This window comes from Nelumbo lutea, chromosome 2 (assembly GCF_056320005.1).
Source record: "Nelumbo lutea isolate HS-2025 chromosome 2, American lotus-T2T, whole genome shotgun sequence".
NCBI classification, from domain to species: domain Eukaryota; kingdom Viridiplantae; phylum Streptophyta; class Magnoliopsida; order Proteales; family Nelumbonaceae; genus Nelumbo; species Nelumbo lutea.
The window spans coordinates 35,311,521-35,330,339 of NC_142685.1; the positions used below are offsets into that span (position 1 = coordinate 35,311,521).

General features: G+C 40.7%; 1 protein-coding gene across 2 annotated transcripts in view; it reads left to right on the forward strand.

Moving 5' to 3' along the window:
• LOC148869826 (HAD-superfamily hydrolase, subfamily IG, 5'-nucleotidase) overlaps positions 1-18,819 on the forward strand; it is a 48,557-nt gene that overhangs the window by 17,732 nt on the left and 12,006 nt on the right. For both annotated transcript variants that reach the window (XM_088969463.1, XM_088969464.1), the window contains exon 8: positions 6,620-6,717. In XM_088969463.1, coding sequence (XP_088825589.1) covers positions 6,620-6,717 — 98 coding nt within the window. The remainder of the gene's footprint in view (positions 1-6,619; positions 6,718-18,819) is intronic.

Here is an 18,819-nt window from a genome sequence, read left to right on the forward strand (position 1 = left end):
ATTGTTGGAATACTTAGTGTCTAAGTCAGTACATGCACTCTCTCAAGACATCACACTTGTTGCTGAACTTGTCCTAAACTACTTGAACAAACATACTAGAGGAAGAATTCTTTTCTGTAAACATACTTGAGGGTGGGCCTTGGTGCAACAGTTGGGTTGCTCCATTATGACGTGGGTGACAAGGGTTCAAATCTTGGAAACAGCCTCTCTATATGTGCAAGGGTAAGGCTGCGAATATTGTCCATCCCCAGATCCCGCATTGGTAGGATCTTGCGCACTGGGTTGCCTTTTAAGCATGGCCATCTTAGAGTAGAGATGCATACAGGTGCAGATTGGACTGGTTCCATTGATGATTGCAAGCTTACCATAGGCTGTTGCATGTTTGTGGGTAGAAATATGGTGATATGGAGGAGTAAGACAAATAATAGTGGCCAAATCAAGTGCGAAGGTATTGTGCCATGGCACATGGAATGGCTAAAGTATTGTGGATAAGGGATTTGCTAACTGAACTGTGCTTATCTATGACCAGCCCTATATCTCTTTATTGTGTCAACAAGGAGATATTAAGCATTAGCAAACAACCCGGTTCAACATGACAAAACCATACACATTGAGGTTGACAAGGATTTCATTTGTGGGAAGATGGAAAAGGGAGAAATATGTCTTCTATTTGTAAACTCTAAGGAGAAATTAGCTGATGTGTTTACTGTTGTAAGGCCTTATTTAATTGTTACTTTATAGTTGTTGTCAGTAGGCTGACTTCTTAAGATACTATCAGTTAGTTGCTTTTTCTTTTTCTTATTAGTTCGGTTCTAGGGTGTGCCACCAGGGGTATAATTGTAATTTCTATTATTATTTTTATTAAGTTAATATAAATAGAGAACTGGCGACAACCAACAGTGACTTTTCCTTTCCTCTCAATCGTATTTCTCTTTTTCTTCTCTTTCTCTCTCTCTCTCTCACACACACTCATCTCCCACCTCCATGAATGATTACATGGTATCAGAGCAAGTTTTTTTGGCTGTAAAAGACTTTCGATCCCTCCTGTTTTGAACCTGCTTCGCCTTTTCTTCCTTTTTTAAATTCTTGGACGTGGAAGACAAAGAAACCCTAGCAGATTACTGGCGGCACCTCCCGTGTTTTTTCCTTGGTCGTAATATCAAGGAAACCCTAGTCGAAGAAGGGCGATGCTGATAGAGACTCCCTTCTCTGTTCACTGCTGTGAAGTCGATTTCTGGTTGGCACCTTCGTATAGGTGCTGGACAGGTGTGTTCTTGTTTTTTTGTCTTTGTTGGCCAATGGTGTGAAGGGCTTATTTCTTGGTTCTATATATTTGTTTGGATGCTAGATTGTTAGACTGTATGAGGTGTAGTCGAATTGATAGTAATGTCTGCCTTGGCTGTGTTGGACTGATTACCGGGTTGGTTTAATGACTGAACCATCTCAGAATTGATTTCAGTAGTGTCTTGCTCTCTTCCTCACATCCTAGAAGTAAATTCTTTTAGCGTTGGTGTTCTGCTTGTAGCTGTTGTGTAGTTGTGTGGGTTATGGACTGATTTCAGCAGTATTCTATGGCAAATTATGAATCAACTTCATCGGGGGTTACACCGACCCGCAGCACAACTGGTATGGGAGGTGAAAACATGATGTTTCCCATGCCAATTACCCCTTTAAATGGTCTGAACTACCTGGAGTGGGCTAAAAGCGTAAAACTCTATGTAACGGCAAGGGGTAAAGCTAGTTACATAAATGGAAGGGTGAAAGAACCCAATGGTGAGACAGCTGAACATGATAGGTGGGACTATGAAAATAGTATGGTGATGTCTTCGCTCCTCGCAGCCATGGAACCTGATGTGAAGAAGAACTTTATGTGGGTAGACACCGCTAGTGAGATTTGGGAACAGGCCAAAACTACCTATTATGAGCAAAGGCATTATGCCAAGGTTTACCAGTTACAAGCTGAATCTTCAACCTGTAAACAAGGCAACCGTAGTCTGTCTTCATATTATTCAGCCCTTACCTTCATATGGAAAGAATTGGATCATTATTAGGCTATAGAGTGGAAACATGATGATGATGCTAAGGCCTACAGGAAGCTGGTCTCTCAGCAACGTGTGTTTGCCTTCTTGTTGGGACTGAACCTTGCCTATGAACCGTTGAGGGTTCAGATCCTAGGAAGCAAAGAGTTGCCATCGGTTTACGAGGTATACTCCCTTGTTCAATTGGAAGAAAGTAGGCAGAGTGTGATGGTTACAGCTGAGGGGGAGCAACAAGTTGCTTTGGCTGCAATGAATAATAACTCCACGGGGAAGAAAAGTGACACGAAGAAGACTGATGATAAAGATAGGTTGTTCTGTACCCATTGTCGGCGTTCACAGCATACACGTGACACTTGTTGGGACATCCACGGGAAACCCAAGTGGGCAGTGAAGAATCAAGAATAGGGTAAAGGTCAAGTTCAGAAGAAGATGAACACAACACAGAATGCAACACATGTGGCAACCCAAGATACTCAGGTTGCCGGTAGTACCTGGGACCACCTTAATAATTCTGAACCCAAGGAAAATATAATGAATTCCTTCAGAGAACACCTGGAATCTTATGGTAGGGCTTTGCGACAAATGGACAACTCGGTCACTGGTACTCCCTCTACTTCATTTGCATCTACATCAGGTAATACGGCTTCTGCATTCCATGTCACTCCCACGGATTCCCCTTGGATCATTGACTCAGGAGCCTCCAACCACATGACCGGTAAGCCGAACTTGTTTCAGATTTATAGCCTTTTGTCAGGAAGGGATAGAGTGAGACTTGCAGATGGCTCATTTTCCTCCATTGCAGGCCAAGGATCAATATCTCTTTCCCATGGCCTTAATCTGAATTGTGTACTTCATGTCCCTTAACTTCCTATAAATTTGCTTTCAATTAGTAGTATTACAAGCTCTTCAAACTGTAGTGTAACCTTTCTTCCTGATTCATGTGTTTTTCAGGACCTAACTTTTGGGAGGACGATTGGTAGAGGGAGCCTAGTTGATGGTCTTTACATTATCAACAACAAAGCTGGTCTCTCGGTGTCATCCTTAGAGTCACATAGTCAGTCAAATAAGAGTCAAATTCTTTTATGGCATAGTCGTTTAGGTCATGTTTCTTTTGAAATAGTAAAGTCTTGGTTTCCGGTTTTATTTAAGTCATGTTCAGTGTCAGAGTTCCAGTGTCAAACGTGTCAGTTGAGCAAACAATGTAGAACAAATTTTCACTCAAGTAATAAAAGATCAAATGTTCATTTTCATGTTGTGTATTCTGATGTATGGGGGCCTACAAATGTAATCTCTGAGGGCGGATATAAGTACTTTATCACATTGATCGATGATTACTTTCGCTATACATGGGTATTTCCTATGCGTAGTAGAGACGAAGTTCCAAAGATTGTGAAAGACTTCCAGAGGATGGTATTTACGCAGTTCCATGTTGAAATACAAATCTTCCAATCCGACAATGCAAAAGAATATTCCATAGGGAGCTCAATGAGTTCTTTGTCTCCATCTATTCATAGGAGCTCATGCGCCAGAACACCACAACAAAATGGTGTTGTAGAAAGAAAAAACAGACCTCCTTGAGGTAGCTTGCGGGATGATGTTATACATGAATGTTCCAAAAAGGTTTTGGGTGGATGCTATATTGCAGCTGCTTATGTCATCAATCGCATGCCCTCCAAAGTGATGAACTACATGGCCCCTCATCAGTTATTATACCCTCAGTCCCCTTTATTTTCCATTCCCATGAGAGTCTTTGGTTGTCGTGCCTTTGTTCATGATTTGTCTCCATCTCGGGGTAAGTTAGATCCTCGGTCCATTCCTTGTATCTTTCTGGGGTATCCCTCCTCTCAAAAAGGGTATCGGTGCTTTGATCCCGTTAGTCGTAAGTTTTTTGTGTCTATGGATGTGTCATTCTTTGAGTTTGAGCCATTCTTCCTTGCTTCTCCTCAGGGGGAGAGTAGTAGTATGGAAGAGGAGAAGTAGGTTCAGGTATCTCTTCCTTCTATTATGGACATTGCTCCCTTTCTAACGTACACACCGTAGAGATCAGCGATGCGATAGAGATGTGGAGCAGCCAAACACGGAGCAACCGACACTGTTAGACTCCCAGGAGGTAAGTCCACTCCCTAACCCTATTCCTACTATGGATGACCTTGACATTCCTATTGCTCAACGAAAGGGAGTTCGGTCATGCACTACCAAACACCCCATTACCCATTTTGTCTCCTATGATCACATTTCCCCCTCATATCGAGCCTTCCTATCTGCAGTTGATTGCACCCCTGTTCCCAGAAGCATTGCAGAAGCCTTAAAATGCCCTAAATGGACAGATGCCATGAAGGAGGAGATTAATGCTCTTCATAAAAATCAAACTTGGGAATTGGTGGACCGTCCAAAGGGGAAAGACCCCGTGGAGTGTAAATGGGTGCTCACAGTTAAACACAAGGCAGACGGAACAGTTGAAAGGTACAAAGCAAGATTAGTAGCCAAAGGGTACACACAAGTATATGGGGTTGACTATGATGAGACTTTTGCTCCAGTAGCTAAGATGAACTCAATTAGGGTTCTCCTGTCCTTAGTTGCTAATCTTGACTGGGAATTGCATCAACTGGACATAAAGAATGCTTTTCTGAATGGTGACTTAAAGGAGAAAGTATACATGGTTCAACTCCCTTGATTCTGTGCAAGGGAAGTGAAAATAAGGTGTGCAAGGGAAGTGAAAATAAGGTGTGCAAGCTGCGAAGGTCTCTTTATGGCTTAAAACAATCTCCCAGAGCTTGGTTCAGTAAGTTTCACATGGCAGTTCAGCAGATGGGCTTCAAACAATGTCAGTCTGATCATACACTTTTTGTGAAGAGATGTCAGGAACAAGTTGCTGTATTGAAACAATTCCTTGCATCTAAATTTGAAGTGAAAGATCTAGGTCCCCTGAAGTATTTCCTTGGGATTGAAGTCGCCCGCTTAGGAAAGGGTATCTTTATCTCTCAAAGGAAATACACCCTTGATCTATTACAGGACACAGGCAAAACAGGTGCAAGGCTAGCAAATACTCCCATGGTTGTTGACCACAAGTTAGGTGACTGTGATGGTGAACCTTCGAAAGATGTGAAACAGTTCCAAAGGTTAGTGGGAAAGCTGATTTATTTGTCCATGACCTGTCCAAACATTGCCTATTCCGTTGGGGTCCTAAGACAATTCATGCACTTTCCTAAGAAACCACACACGGAGGCAACAAAGAGAGTTCTTAGATACTTGAAAAAATATCCTGGAACAGGTCTGCTATTCAGTAAACACAATCACCTAAAGGTGGAAGTCTTTACAGATGCTGATTGGGCAGGTGCTGTGGATGACAAAAAGTCCACAAGTGGGTTTTGCACATTTGTGGGAGGAAATCTAGTGACCTGGAAAAGCAAGAAACAAAGTGTGGTAGCAAGGTCAAGCGCTGAAGCTGAATATAGAGCTATAGCACATGGGGTGGCTGAAGTCCTTTGTCTAAAGAATCTTCTAGGGGAGCTTGGAGTTGTTGTTCATAGTCCTATGTCTCTTTACTGTGACAACAAGGCAGCAATAAACATCGCCAGCAACCCTGTCCTACATGAGAGGACCAAGCACATTGAGGTGGACAAACACTTCATAAGGGAAAAATTGGAAAAAAGGGAAATTTGCATCCCTTTTGTCAACTCCAAGGAACATCTTGCTGATGTCCTCACAAAGGGGCTTCCATACTCGCGGCACAATGAGTTATGTGACAAGCTGGGCATGATAGACATATTCAGCCCAACTTGAGGGGGAGTGTTGTAAGGCCTTATTTAATTGTTACTTTATAGTTGCTGTCAGTAGGCTGACTTCTTAAGATACTGTCAGTTAGTTGCTTTTTCTTTTTTCTTATTAGTTCGGTTCTAGGGTGTGCCGCCAGGGGCATAATTGTAATTTCTATTATTATTTTTATTAAGTTAATATAAATAGAGAACTGGCGACAGCCAGCAATGACTTTTCTTTTCCTCTCAATTGATCTCTCTTTTTCTCTCTCTCTCTCTCTCTCTCTCTCTCTCTCATCTCCCACTCTCCACGAATGATTACATTTACAAACACTGAGCAGTGTACATTTATCAAAAAAAAAAAAGACTGACTAGATTATGCCATAATGATCTTTATAACAAGTTAGGTATGTGTGACATTTATGGCCTAATTTGAGGGGGAGTTAGAATTATCTAATTAGTAGTCTTTAGAGGCATTAATGTAATTTAATCATTTTAGCACACTCTACATAAAAGAACTGTCTTGGCACTGCCACACACATCTCTGATTTTCTCCCCTTTCTTGTTCTCTCTTTATTCTTCTCGTTATTCTCTATGACAGATATCAGATCCTTTAGCAAGTTTAAACCTATAGGACACTTTCTTTCCCTTTTGTTCTTGTTTTAGTATTAGAGTCCTTACAAAAGTTTTTTGTTTTTTGTTTTTTGAATATGGTCTTGTCATTTTAGCACTTTTATGTTAGTGTTTGTTTTTGATGTTTAATTAGTTATGGGTTTGCATTGGAAGCTTTTTAATTAGAGTTCATTCGTTTCAAATTTTCAATAGGACGCAATAGGAAGTACAGATTCTTGGAGGGAGCTTTTTGACGTTGTGATTGCTCGAGCTAATAAGCCAGGCTTTTACAATTCTGAGCACCCATTCCGGTTTTTATCTTCATCTTCCTAGATATTATGCCTGTATAATTGTATCTGTCCAATTTGTCTATATGATGTTTACATCTGATCCTTATGACTTGAGGACGATTATTGTATTTGTCATTTTGTACAATCTGCATCCTCATTTGCATCTCTTTTTGGGTCAAATGGTTGAGTGCAAAGCCATGTATCCTGTGTTTAACTCATTATATGCCCCTTCGATGCCTTGTAGCAAGAAGACCATGCATATGCCAGTAAACAAAGAAAATTAAATTGGCAAAAACACCCAGGCTACTAAGTTAGATTGAATCCCATAAATGGTGCATAACAGTTTTGGTTTAGATGGCTAAAATATTATCATGCTGTAGAGCAATTAGTACAAAAATGACAACATTTTCTCTGCTAAGAAATTGGAGATAGAAATTTTTGCTGTTCAAACTAATATAAATTTGAGAAATCACATTATATTTGTTTTTCATAATGTACTTCAAGGAGCATTAGTGGAAATTTTTTCCATGCAAAAATAGGAAACACATGACATATTTTGTGCTAAAATGTTGTAAAAATATTGCGAAGTCACTGTTGATATTCATAAATACTTTAGGAAGGATAAGAGAAGCTTAATTGTATATTTCTAAATTATTATGTCATGATAAACTATTATATAAACTTAGAATACTAAGTATGAGGTCTTATGTTGAAGACAATTCTCAATATGTCATTGGGTGTATCTAAATCCCTGTTCTGGGCCTATTGTGATTTGATCATCATCTTTCCTTTGTGCCAACTGCTAATTCTGAACTCCCCATTCCCCTGAACTTGAGATCAGTCGTTTCAATTGACATGCTTACAAGCAACAATTTGGGAAGAAACTATTTGTATTTGTTACCTACTATGCTGGAATAAATGATGAGGATGATCTATTTTTCTGGAATAGGAGTTGGGCCTAAACAAGGGGCTTCTCGGGTTTCATTGTATTGGGCTAACTTATAATTTTACCTTATCTTTTTTCAAAAAAAAAAATTTGTTTACTGATAAGAGTTTGGGTTTGTACTCATCCCTATGGGGAGGTAGCATCTCGTGCCTCCTCTAAAGCTGATTGTACTCTCCTTTTTTCCCTATGAGTTTGTACTCATCCCTATAGGGAGGTAGCATCTCATCCCTTGGAATTCATGATTCAAATTGTGAATTGTATCAATTTTAAAATTTTGACAACATTGCCCTTGGCTCCATATATTACTTCTCCATGTGGGCCACATTCGCCCTTCCACCTGGATTTGAGTTGGCCACGTAACCACCACTTGAATCCTCCATCGCCACCTCATTCTTTTCTTCGTCATCTTCTTCCTCAGTTTGGCTCTTCGACTCCCTCTCCTCCCTTGCCTCTTCCCTCCATTTGCCCCCTGATGTTTTTATTCCCGGACCCACCCTTCCCTCTTCCACCCATCCCTCCTCTACCTTCTTTTGATTTTCCATTGACATCTCCTTCTTTTCCCAAAATAGATTCAATCCTCCGCTTATATTATCAACCGTAAGATATTTTTCACCTGCAAATGTTTGAAACATACTGTGACGGATAGCAGATGTATCTTCAACCTCGATTAATATTCTTGCCACATCCAGTTTTCTATCCCATTTGTATTCCTTGGAGAACAGCAAATAGGTTAGGAATTATTATTGATAGATAAGTATTTCCATGATCATGGACTCCAACATCACATTTTTGTAATTGAATTCATTTAAACAGTAGGAAATGTGTTAGAAACTATTATAAGGATATTTTCTTGCAGTACCCATGGAGATAGAAACATTTTGTAGGAAGCATTGGGCAATGGAGGAAAGGTCTATTGCTATTTGTTGGGTAAATGGGCTTGGAAGTGCTCTATGAGGATTGTTGCAATTTTTGAATGAATTGGGATTTTGCTCTCACCTAAGTCCTAACACTGTTAAAATAGAATCTTAGGGAGCAGAATGTAGCAGCAAATGAGTTTATCTAGATCCAGTTTTTTGGGTGTTAGAGCTGTATCATGCATCATCTTACTACACAGTTTTCTATATGGGTATGTAGCTTATTCTATTTGGGGATGGAGTTGCAATTTGTTGGCATTTACAATCTCTCTCTTTCTCGGTCTCTGTCTCTCTCGACCAGTTCTTAGCGTTGCAATCTTCATGTGACAATTTTTGTAAACCATGGTTGTGAGATGAACATTGTTAGTTGATAATTGTTATAATTACTGAGGTTTGAACTATATTCTCATTCAGTATTGGTGGAAAGCTATGTGATAGGATTGCTTGCAATGTGTGGAATCACATGGAATGTTAGGTTAGACTATAGGGCTGTAAGTTGGGCAGGCGTGGGTTAAGGATTTGTTAAAATTTAAATGGGCCTGGCCCAAGGGCCTAAGCCTGATGCTGCGTAAATTCCTCATGCCAGGTTTCCAATTTGCACCACTAGGCTGGATACTTGTTCTTTCTTGGAGAGAGAGAGAGAGAAGAGAGTGAGGAGAGAAGAAAAGAGGAAGAGATCTGCTTGAGAGTCAAAAGTTCTAGCTGGCGGTGGCCAGCTTCTTATTTATAATAGCAATAAGTGATTAAAAGAAAAGAAAATTACAAACATATCCCTGGTGGCACACCCTAATAATAAACTAATTAAAATTAGAAAAGAACATGCTGACAGCACCCTAACAACAGAAACAAAGAACAGCTCTAACAACACTCCCCCTCAAGTTGGGCTGAATATTATCTATCATTCCCAACTTGTCACACAACTCGTTGTGTAGAAAGTATGGAAGCCCTTTTGTGAGAACTTCAACCAGTTGCTCCTTGGAGTTGACATAAGGAGTAAAGATTTCTCCCTTTTCCAAATTTTCCCTTATGAAGTGTTTGTCCATGTTAGAGCTAGCCGAATAAGGGTAGATTAGTCATTTTTGCTCATTTAAGTTATGTGCTTATGTGGCAGTTCTAATATGACTTCCTGTCCCATACTTAAGTGGGGGCAGGTTAGTCATTGCACAATTAATTAGAGACTAATCTACATTATGGTCGACGTCGACTGATAGGGTTTAGCAATCAGGTTCGACTGTTCTTCTTCTTCTTCTTTTGGTTCAAACTGCTGAAGCCATTGAACAAACATGGTATCAGAGCAGGACATTGCTCTCTAAATCTCTGATCGTGGCTTCCTTTTTCTTCTGCAAATGGAGAACACATACTCGACCTAGGTCTGAGAACACTTCGGCCCCTCTTTCTCTGCTCAGAACTTGATTGTCTTTCAAAGAGAATAACTGTAGAAGTAAGTGGATGGTCGACTGAAGCTCTCCATCGAGGTTGGTTACCTTTTTTTTGTGCTGTTGGTATTTTTGGGTTGAAAACCCTCAAAAATCTGCTCAGACTGGTCAGAACCTAAAGAACTAGGTTTTTTGTAGCCTTGGTTCTTGGCAAAAGGTCCAAGAACAGGCTGCGTTTACAGTGACTGAATGGTGTAAGGGTATGTTTGACCCTCTTGGGTGGATCTGTAGATTGTTTTTGAAACCTTTGTTGGTCACAGGTGACTTGAATTGACTGACAGGTTATTGCCAGTGGTAGTAGTTGATGTTTTTGGACTGGTACTGCCCTCTGAAAAGGTCAGACAGACCTGTACCATGTGTGACAGCTATGGTTGTGTGGTGGTGCTTGTGATGCTCACCCTTTATTGAGCAGCTTCAAGAGGGTTGTATGTGGTTAGTGAATTGCTGAATTACTGTCATGGTGATTTATGACTCTGTGTAGTCAGTAGTGGTGTGAACAAGAACAAAAGTTGTGTTTTTTTTTTGGGCTGGAAGGAATGACCGAATTGCCTACATCAATTTTCTGGCTTGTTGGTGCTATCTGAATGCTGGTTTACCTTTTGTTCTTGATCTGAATGGTAGTTTGTGCACGGTGGTGATTGATTGTGACTAGTTGTGAACCTATCATCTGAGTTTAGAAACTGCTGTAGTGTTGCCTTGACAGCAGTATTTGGTTGGTGACTGAGAGTTCAGCATTAGAAATAGCAGTGGGGGACATAATGGCAGCAACGGGAGATGGTTCTTGTGATCAGAAACCGAGTGTGATGACCCCTCTGACTTTCTGGGTGTGCAGATAACTTCAATTAAACTTAATGGTGAGAATTATGTGCCATGGGCCAAGTCAGTGGAAGTTTTCCTCAAGGCAAAGAGGAAAGTGAAACATGTGAAGGAAGATAAATCATCAGCTAACTCTCTAGGGTTTGATGACTGGGAACAGGAAGATGCCCAAATCATGACATAGTTATGAAACAGTATGGAACCCAAAATAAGTGCCAACTTCATGTTCTTAGATACAACTAAGGACATATGGGAATATGCCAAGAAGCTTTATTCTGGGCAAGATAATACTACAAGGGTATATCAGCTCTATCAGGAGTATTTCAATCTGTAGCAAGGGAATAAAACCCTAGAAGAGTACTATATGCCAGTGTGGAGAACCTTAGAAATTGACTCAATGTCTATCATCCCCTCACTTAAGATGTTAAGGTTTAGCAATAACAGAGGGAGCAACTGGATGTCACTAGGTTCTTAGTGGGGTTGAAATTAGACTATGAACCAGTTAGGGCCCAAATATTGGGTGGGTCTACTCTTTCTACACTTGAGGAAGTTTTTGTACGGCTTCGCAAGATTTCTTTGGGATCTATAGAGAGTCCTACACCGTTTGACAGATCAACATTTGTGATAGCCAGAGGAGGCAGACATGGTACTAGAGGGGGAGGACATGCTTCCCAAGGAGGCCGTGGTGGTTCCATATTTGACCGTGGTGGTGGTCGTGACTCAGGGGGAGGCCGTGGTAAAGGAAAAAGTAACTCTACTAGGAAGTGTACCCACTGTGGCAGGGATAGGCATTTAGTGAATTTCTGTTATGATCTCCATGGCCCACCTTCTACATGGGCTAATCATGTAGTAGCTAGTGGGGTTGATGTCAGTGATAACCAACAGATAGATCTAACACCTTCCACATCTACATCTGTTTCTGGGAAGGAGATGATGAGTGTACCACGCAATGAGTATGAGAGGTTTCTGTAGGCTACTTCACAACATACTACAGCCACCCTTGCACACTCAGGTATAGCTTGTTTGGCATCCAAACCCTCTCCCTGGATTATCGACTCTGGAGCCTCTGATCACATGACCGAGGGGCTCTAGGTGTGTTCTCTTCCCTCTTTGAAACTTCCACATCTCAAAGTGTTACCCTTGTCAATGGTTCCTCTTCTCCCATCTTGGTGTTGGTAATGTTGACACGACTTCTCTTTCTTTATCATCTGTTGTATATGTACCTAAATTTCCATTCAATCTTATGTCAGTCAGTAAATTACCTAAGACCCTTAATTGCTCTATTACATTTTTCCCTTTTGTGTTTTTCAAGATCTCAAGATGGGGAAGAAGATTGGTGGGGGGCATGAAGCCGGTGGATTGTATTACCTTGACGGTGGTGGATCGTCAGTTGCACTTCAGACTTCACTCACTCTTTTACAATGGCATTGTCGGCTGGGACATCCATCTCTCAAGGCACCCAAGATACTGTTTCCGTTTTTGAGTCATTTGTCGTCTTTACAGTGTGAGTCATGTTAGTATGGGAAACATCATCGGGTTTCCTTTAGTCCTAGAGTTGATAGTCATATGTTGAGTCCTTTTGCTTTAGTTCATTCAGATGTTTGGGGTCTGATTAAATAGTCTTATAACGGTTACAAGTATTTTGTCACTTTTATTAATGATTGTTCAAGGATGACATGGTTTTATTTAATGAAAGAAATGAGTGAATTATTTTCCATTTTTCAAAAATTCCATGCTGAAATACGTACACAATTTGGTGTACGTATCAAAGTTCTTTGTTCAGATAATGGTCGTGAATACTTTCTTACTTCCTTTCAACAGTATTTAGAACAACATGGCATCATTCATCAAATTTCATGTGCATCCACTCTCCAACAAAATGGGGTGGCTGAACGAAAGAATCGTCATCTCCTTGAAATTGCTCGGTCTATTCTTCATCATTGTTCCTAAATGATTTTGGATTGATGTTGTGCTTACTGCTTGTTTCCCTATTAATCGAATACCCTCCTTCATCCTTCATGATTGGTCTCTCTTTTCTATTTTGTTCTCCACCTTGTCTCCCTTTCCATTAACACCTCGGGTCTTTGGCTGTGTGTGCTTTGTTCACGATCTGAGTCCTGGGATAGACAAGCTGGATACACACTCTATTAAGTGTGTCTTTCTTGGCTACTCTCGGACCCATAAAGGGTATAAGTGTTACAATCCCATTACTCGGAAGTTCTATGTCTGTCCTGATGTCACATTTTTTGAGTCTGTCCCCTTCTTCTCGAGACCTGAAGTATTGGTATCTCCACTTTTGCTTCCTCTTCCTCTTCCAATTCGTGATCCTGCTCCAATTGTTCTAGTTGGGGCTGACCCTTCACCTCCAATGCAGATTCCTACTGAACGACCACCGATCCGGCTCCTCCTCCAGCTTCTACCTTGTCTGCAGATCCTGTTGTTGCTTTTGTCCCAGAACCTTCAGAACTTGATATTCCCATTGCTTTACGGAAAGGTAAACGTAGTTGTACCCCTATCCCATTTCCAATTTTGTTTCAGTCTCTCGCCTTCCACTTCACATTGCCAGTTTGTTTCACTGTTGTCATCTATTTCTATACCTAAGAATGTCCAGGTAGCTCTTACCTCACATGGGTGGCATCAAGCAATGGAGGAGGAGCTCTCTACCCTTCAACATACTCAAACGTGGGAGTTCACTACTCTTCCTCCCGGTAAGCATGTTGTGGGTTGTAAATGAGTGTATACTGTTAAATACTTGCCGGATGGTAGTGTGGAGCGTTTGAGGGCCAGATTTGTTGCTAAAGGTTATTCACAGTTGTATGGGGTGGACTATATGGAGATTTTCTCTCTAGTGGCTAAGATTGGCTTCGCCCGTGTCTTAATTTCCCTGGCAGTTATGTATGATTGGCCCTTGTTTCAACTTGACATTAACAATGCCTTCCTTCATGGTGACCTTATGGAGGAGGTATATATGGAGCAACCACCTGGGTTTGTTGCTTAGGGGGAGGATGGTAAGGTGTGCAGATTTTAAAAGTCAATTTATGGGTTGAAACAATCGCCTAGTGCTTGGTTTGGGAAGTTTAGTGAAGTGGTGGTGAATTTTGGAATGAAACAATGTCAAGTTGACCACTTAGTGTTCAACTATGATTCAAAAGCTAGAAAGATTTTACTAGTGGTCTATGTGGATGATTTTGTCATAACTGGTAGTGACAAATTGGGGATTGATAAACTAAAGGTCTTTCTGCAAAACCATTTTCAAACAAAAGACCTTGGGAAGTTGAAGTATTTCTTGGGAAGTTGAAGTATTTTTTTTGATCAATAACACTTTCATTAAATCATCAATAGAAGATTTACAAAAGGAAGACAAACACGCTTATCTTCCAAGAGCACCAAAGAACCTCAAGAAAAGGAAAAAAAGGAAAAGCCAGATCAAAACAAGGTGTAAACCCGTGCCAAAGAAAATATGTTCTTAATCTGCTGGATGAAACATGACTGTTAGGTGCAAAACTGACTGAAACTCCCATGGAACCAAATGCTAAGTTGAGAAGTGATGCATGGGAAATATTTGATGATCCTAGAAGATATAGATGGTTAGTGGAGAAGCTGAACTATTTGACTATCACAAGACCAGACATCTCCTTTGCAGTCAATGTGGTGAGCCAATTTATGTAGAACCCTCGGGTACCTCACTGGAATGTAGTTTTTAGAATTGTAAGGTACCTGAAGGGAGCTCCAGGCCGCGGGTTATTGTACAAACCAGGAGGAAGACTTGAGGTAATTGGGTATATAGATGCAGATTGGGCAGGCTCAGTGTCGGATAGAAGATCTACTACAGGTTACTACACATTTCTTGAAGGAAATCTTGTGACATGGCACACACTACATGTGAATTAGTAGTTGATGAATCTTCTACAAGAAATCGAATTCTCCATGGGCAGACCTATGAACTTGTACTTTGACAATCAAGCTGCACTCCACATCTCATCTAACTCTGTTTTTCATGAGAGAACAAAGCACATAGAGATCGATTGCCACTTTGTGAGGGAGAAGGTCCTTACTAGAGAGATAAGCACAGAACATGTGGGCTCAGGTGATTAATGGGCAGATTTGTTGACAAAAGGTTCAAGTTCAGGGAGTGAACTATATATGTAACAAGTTGGGATTATATGGCATATATTCTCCAGCTTGAGGGGGATGTTAGAGCTAGCCGAATAAGGGTAGATTAGTCATTTTTACTCAGTTAAGTTATGTGCTTATGTGGTAGTTCTAATATGACTTCCTGTCCCATACTTAAGTGGTGGCAATTAGTCATTGTACAATTAATTAGAGACTAATCTACATTATGGTCGACTGATAGGGTTTAGCTGTCAGGTTCAACTGTTCTTCTTCTTCTGGTTCAAACTACTGAAGCCACTGAACAAACAGTCCACTTCAATGTGCTTGGTCCTATCGTGCAGGACAGGGTTGTTGGCAATGTTTATAGCTACTTTATTATCACAATAAAGAGACATAGGATTGTGAACAATAACCCCAAGCTCCCCTCGAAGATTCTTCAACCAAAGCACTTCGGCCACCCCATGTGCTATAGTCCTATACTTCGCTTTAGCACTCGACCTCGCAATTATACTTTGTTTTTTACTTCTCCATGTCACTAGATTTCCTCCCACAAATGTGCAGTACCCACTTGTGGATTTTCTATCATCCACAACACCTGCCCAATCAGTATTTGTATAGACATTCACCTTTAGATGATTATGTTTACTGAATAGCAAACCTGTTCCTGGATACTTTTTCAAATACCTAAGAATCCTCTCTGCCTCCTCCATGTGTGGTCTCTTAGGGGAACGCATGAATTGGCTCATAACTCCAACTGAATAAGAAATGTCTTGACGTGTCATGGATAGATAGAGCAGCCTTCCCACTAACCTTTGAAATTGTTTCACATCTTTTAGTGGTTCACCATCACAATCTCCTAGTTTATGATCAACATCCATAGGGGTATCTACTGGTTTTGCACCTAACTTGCTTGTGTCCTGTAACAGTAGGATATACTTCCTCTAAGAAATGAAGATGCCCCTTTTTGAAGGGGCAACTTCAATTCCTGGAAAGTATTTTAGAGGATTCAGATCTTTCACTTCAAATTGAGAAGCAAGGAATTCCTTCAACTTTTGCATTTCTATGCTTTAGTTTCCTGTAATGATGATATCATCCACGTACACTATCAACACAGCCACTTGTTCCTAACATCTTTTCACAAAGAGAGTCTGATCAGATTGACATTGTTTGAACCCTACTTGCTGAACCACCATATGAAATTTACTGAACCATGCTCTAAGAGATTGTTTTAAACCATAGAGGGACTTTCTTAGCTTGCACACCTTATTTTCACTTCATTTGGCACAGAAACCTGGGGGTTGAACCATGTACACCTCCTCTAGATCACCATTTAAAAAGGCATTCTTTATATCCGGTTGATGCAATTCTTAGTTAAGGTTTGCAGCCAATGATAAAAGAACTTGAATTAAGTTCATCTTAGCTACTAGAGTAAATGTCTCATCATAGTCAACACCATAGACTTGAGTGTATCCTTTAGATACCAGCCTTGCTTTGTACCTTTAAACTGTCCCATCTGCCTTGTGTTTCATTGTAAACACCCACTTACACCCCACTGGGTCTTTCCCTTTTGGAAGATCCACCAACTCTAATGTTTGATTCTTATGGAGGGTATTAATCTCCTCCTTCATAACATCTGTCCATTCAGGATATTTTAAGGCTTCTGCCACATTTCTGGGTATGGTGATGCTATCAACTGTAGATAGGAAGGCACAATGAGAGGGTGAAATGTGGTCATAGGAAACATACTAGGTAATGGGGTGTTTGGTAGTGCATGACCCGACTCCCTCTCTGTAAGCAATAGGAATGTTAAGGTCATCCACAACCGAAATGGGAGCCAGGGTATCAACAGGTGAAATAGGAGGTGTTGGACTTACCTCTTGGGAGTCTGAAGGTGTTGGTTGCTCCACACCTTTGTTACATTGCTGATTTCTACGATGTGTACGTTGGAAGACACGAATAGGAGCAGGATCCGGAATAGAAGGAAGAGAGACTTGATGAACTTGGACTTGCTTCTCCTCTTCCACATTACTCTTCCCTTGAGGAGAAGCAGGGAAGAATGGTTCAGACTCAAAAAAGGAGACATCCATAGAGACAAAAAATTTATGACCAATAGGATCAAAGCACTGATAACCCTTTTGAGAGGAGGGATACCCCCAAAAGATACATGGAATAGATCGAGGGTCTAGCTTGCCACGAGACGAAGATAAATCATGGACAAAAGCACGATAACCAAACACCCTCATGGGAATGGAAAATAAAGGAGACTAAGAGAATACCAGCCGATGGGGGGGCTTGTAGTTCAACATTTTGGAGGGCATGCAATTAATGACAAGCAGCAACAAGTACAACCAAGGTTCAAAGTATCGATACGTATCGACTGATATGTATCATATCGGAGCCTTCCCGATATGCCCCTATAGGGGGTGTTTCGGGTCGGCAAGTGGTTTAGGGGGTAGACCGGCCTCTCTAAAACATATTTGAAAAAAATAAAGAAAAACAAAAAAAAAGAGTACCGATATAGGCCAGTACGCCCTACCAACATACACCCTGTATCGATACTTTGAACCTTGAGTATAACATCCATCCAAAAGCGTTTTGGTACATTCATGTGTAACATCATCCCTCGTGCTACTTCAAGGAGGTGTCTGTTCTTTCTGCAACACCATTTTGTTGCGGTGTTCTTGCACATGAGCTCACCATGGAAATATTCCTTTGCATTTTCTGATTGAAAATTTTGGATTTCGACATGAAATTGCATAAGCACCATCCTTTGGAAATCTTTCACAATCTTTGGAACTTCTCTGCTACGCATGGGAAATACCCATATATAGTGAGAGAAATCATCAATCAATGTGATAAAGTACTTATACCTGCCCTTTGAAATTATAGTAGTAGGTCCCCACACATCAGAATACACAATATGGAAAGGGAAACTTAATCTTTTATTACTTGAATGAAATATTGTTCTACATTGCTTGTTCAATTAACATGTTTGACACAGAATATGACTTGAATAAATAAGGAAACAAAGACTTCACTATTTCGAAATACACATGACCTAACCGATTACACCACAAAAAAAACTGACTCCTATTTGACTGTCTATGCGACTTTGAGGATGACATCGAGAAATCAGCCTTATTATCAAGAGTGTAGAGACCATCCACTAAGCTTCCTCTACCAATCGTCTTCTCGGAAGTTAGATCCTGAAAAATACATGAACCAGGAAAAAATGTTACACTATAGTTTAAAGAGTTTGTGATACTACTAATGGAATGCAGATTGATGGGAAGTTGTGGGACATGCAAAACATTATTTAGGTTAAGTCCATGAGGAAGGGATATTGATCCTTGGCTTACAATGGAGGAAAATGATCTATCTGCAAGTCTCACCTTATCCCTTCCTGACAAAATGCTATAAGACTGAAAAAGGTGTGGCTTACCGGTCATGTGGTTAGAAGTCAATGATCTAGGGGGAATCAGTGGCAGTGGAGACATGGAAGGCAAAGACTTCATTACTTGATGTAGACACAAAAGAAGTAGAAAGGATATTAGTAACTAAACTGTCCATCTGGTGCAAGGCCCTACCATATGATTCCAAATGATTGCGAAAGGAATTCATGTTATCTTCCTTGGGGTCAGAACCAATGAAGTGCTCCCGAGAAGTACCAGTTGACACCCTAGCTGCATTATGTGTTGTATTGGGCTTCTTCTGACCCTACACCTTACCCTATTCATGGTTCTTTACAGCCCCTTTGGCCTCCCATGGAGCTTCCAGCATGTGTCACGTGTGTCTTGAACCTTGACAGTGGGTACATGACAACTTGTCTTTATCATCAACTTTCTTGGAGTCATTTTTCTTCCCCATATTGTTGCCACCCATTGTAGCTAATGCCATT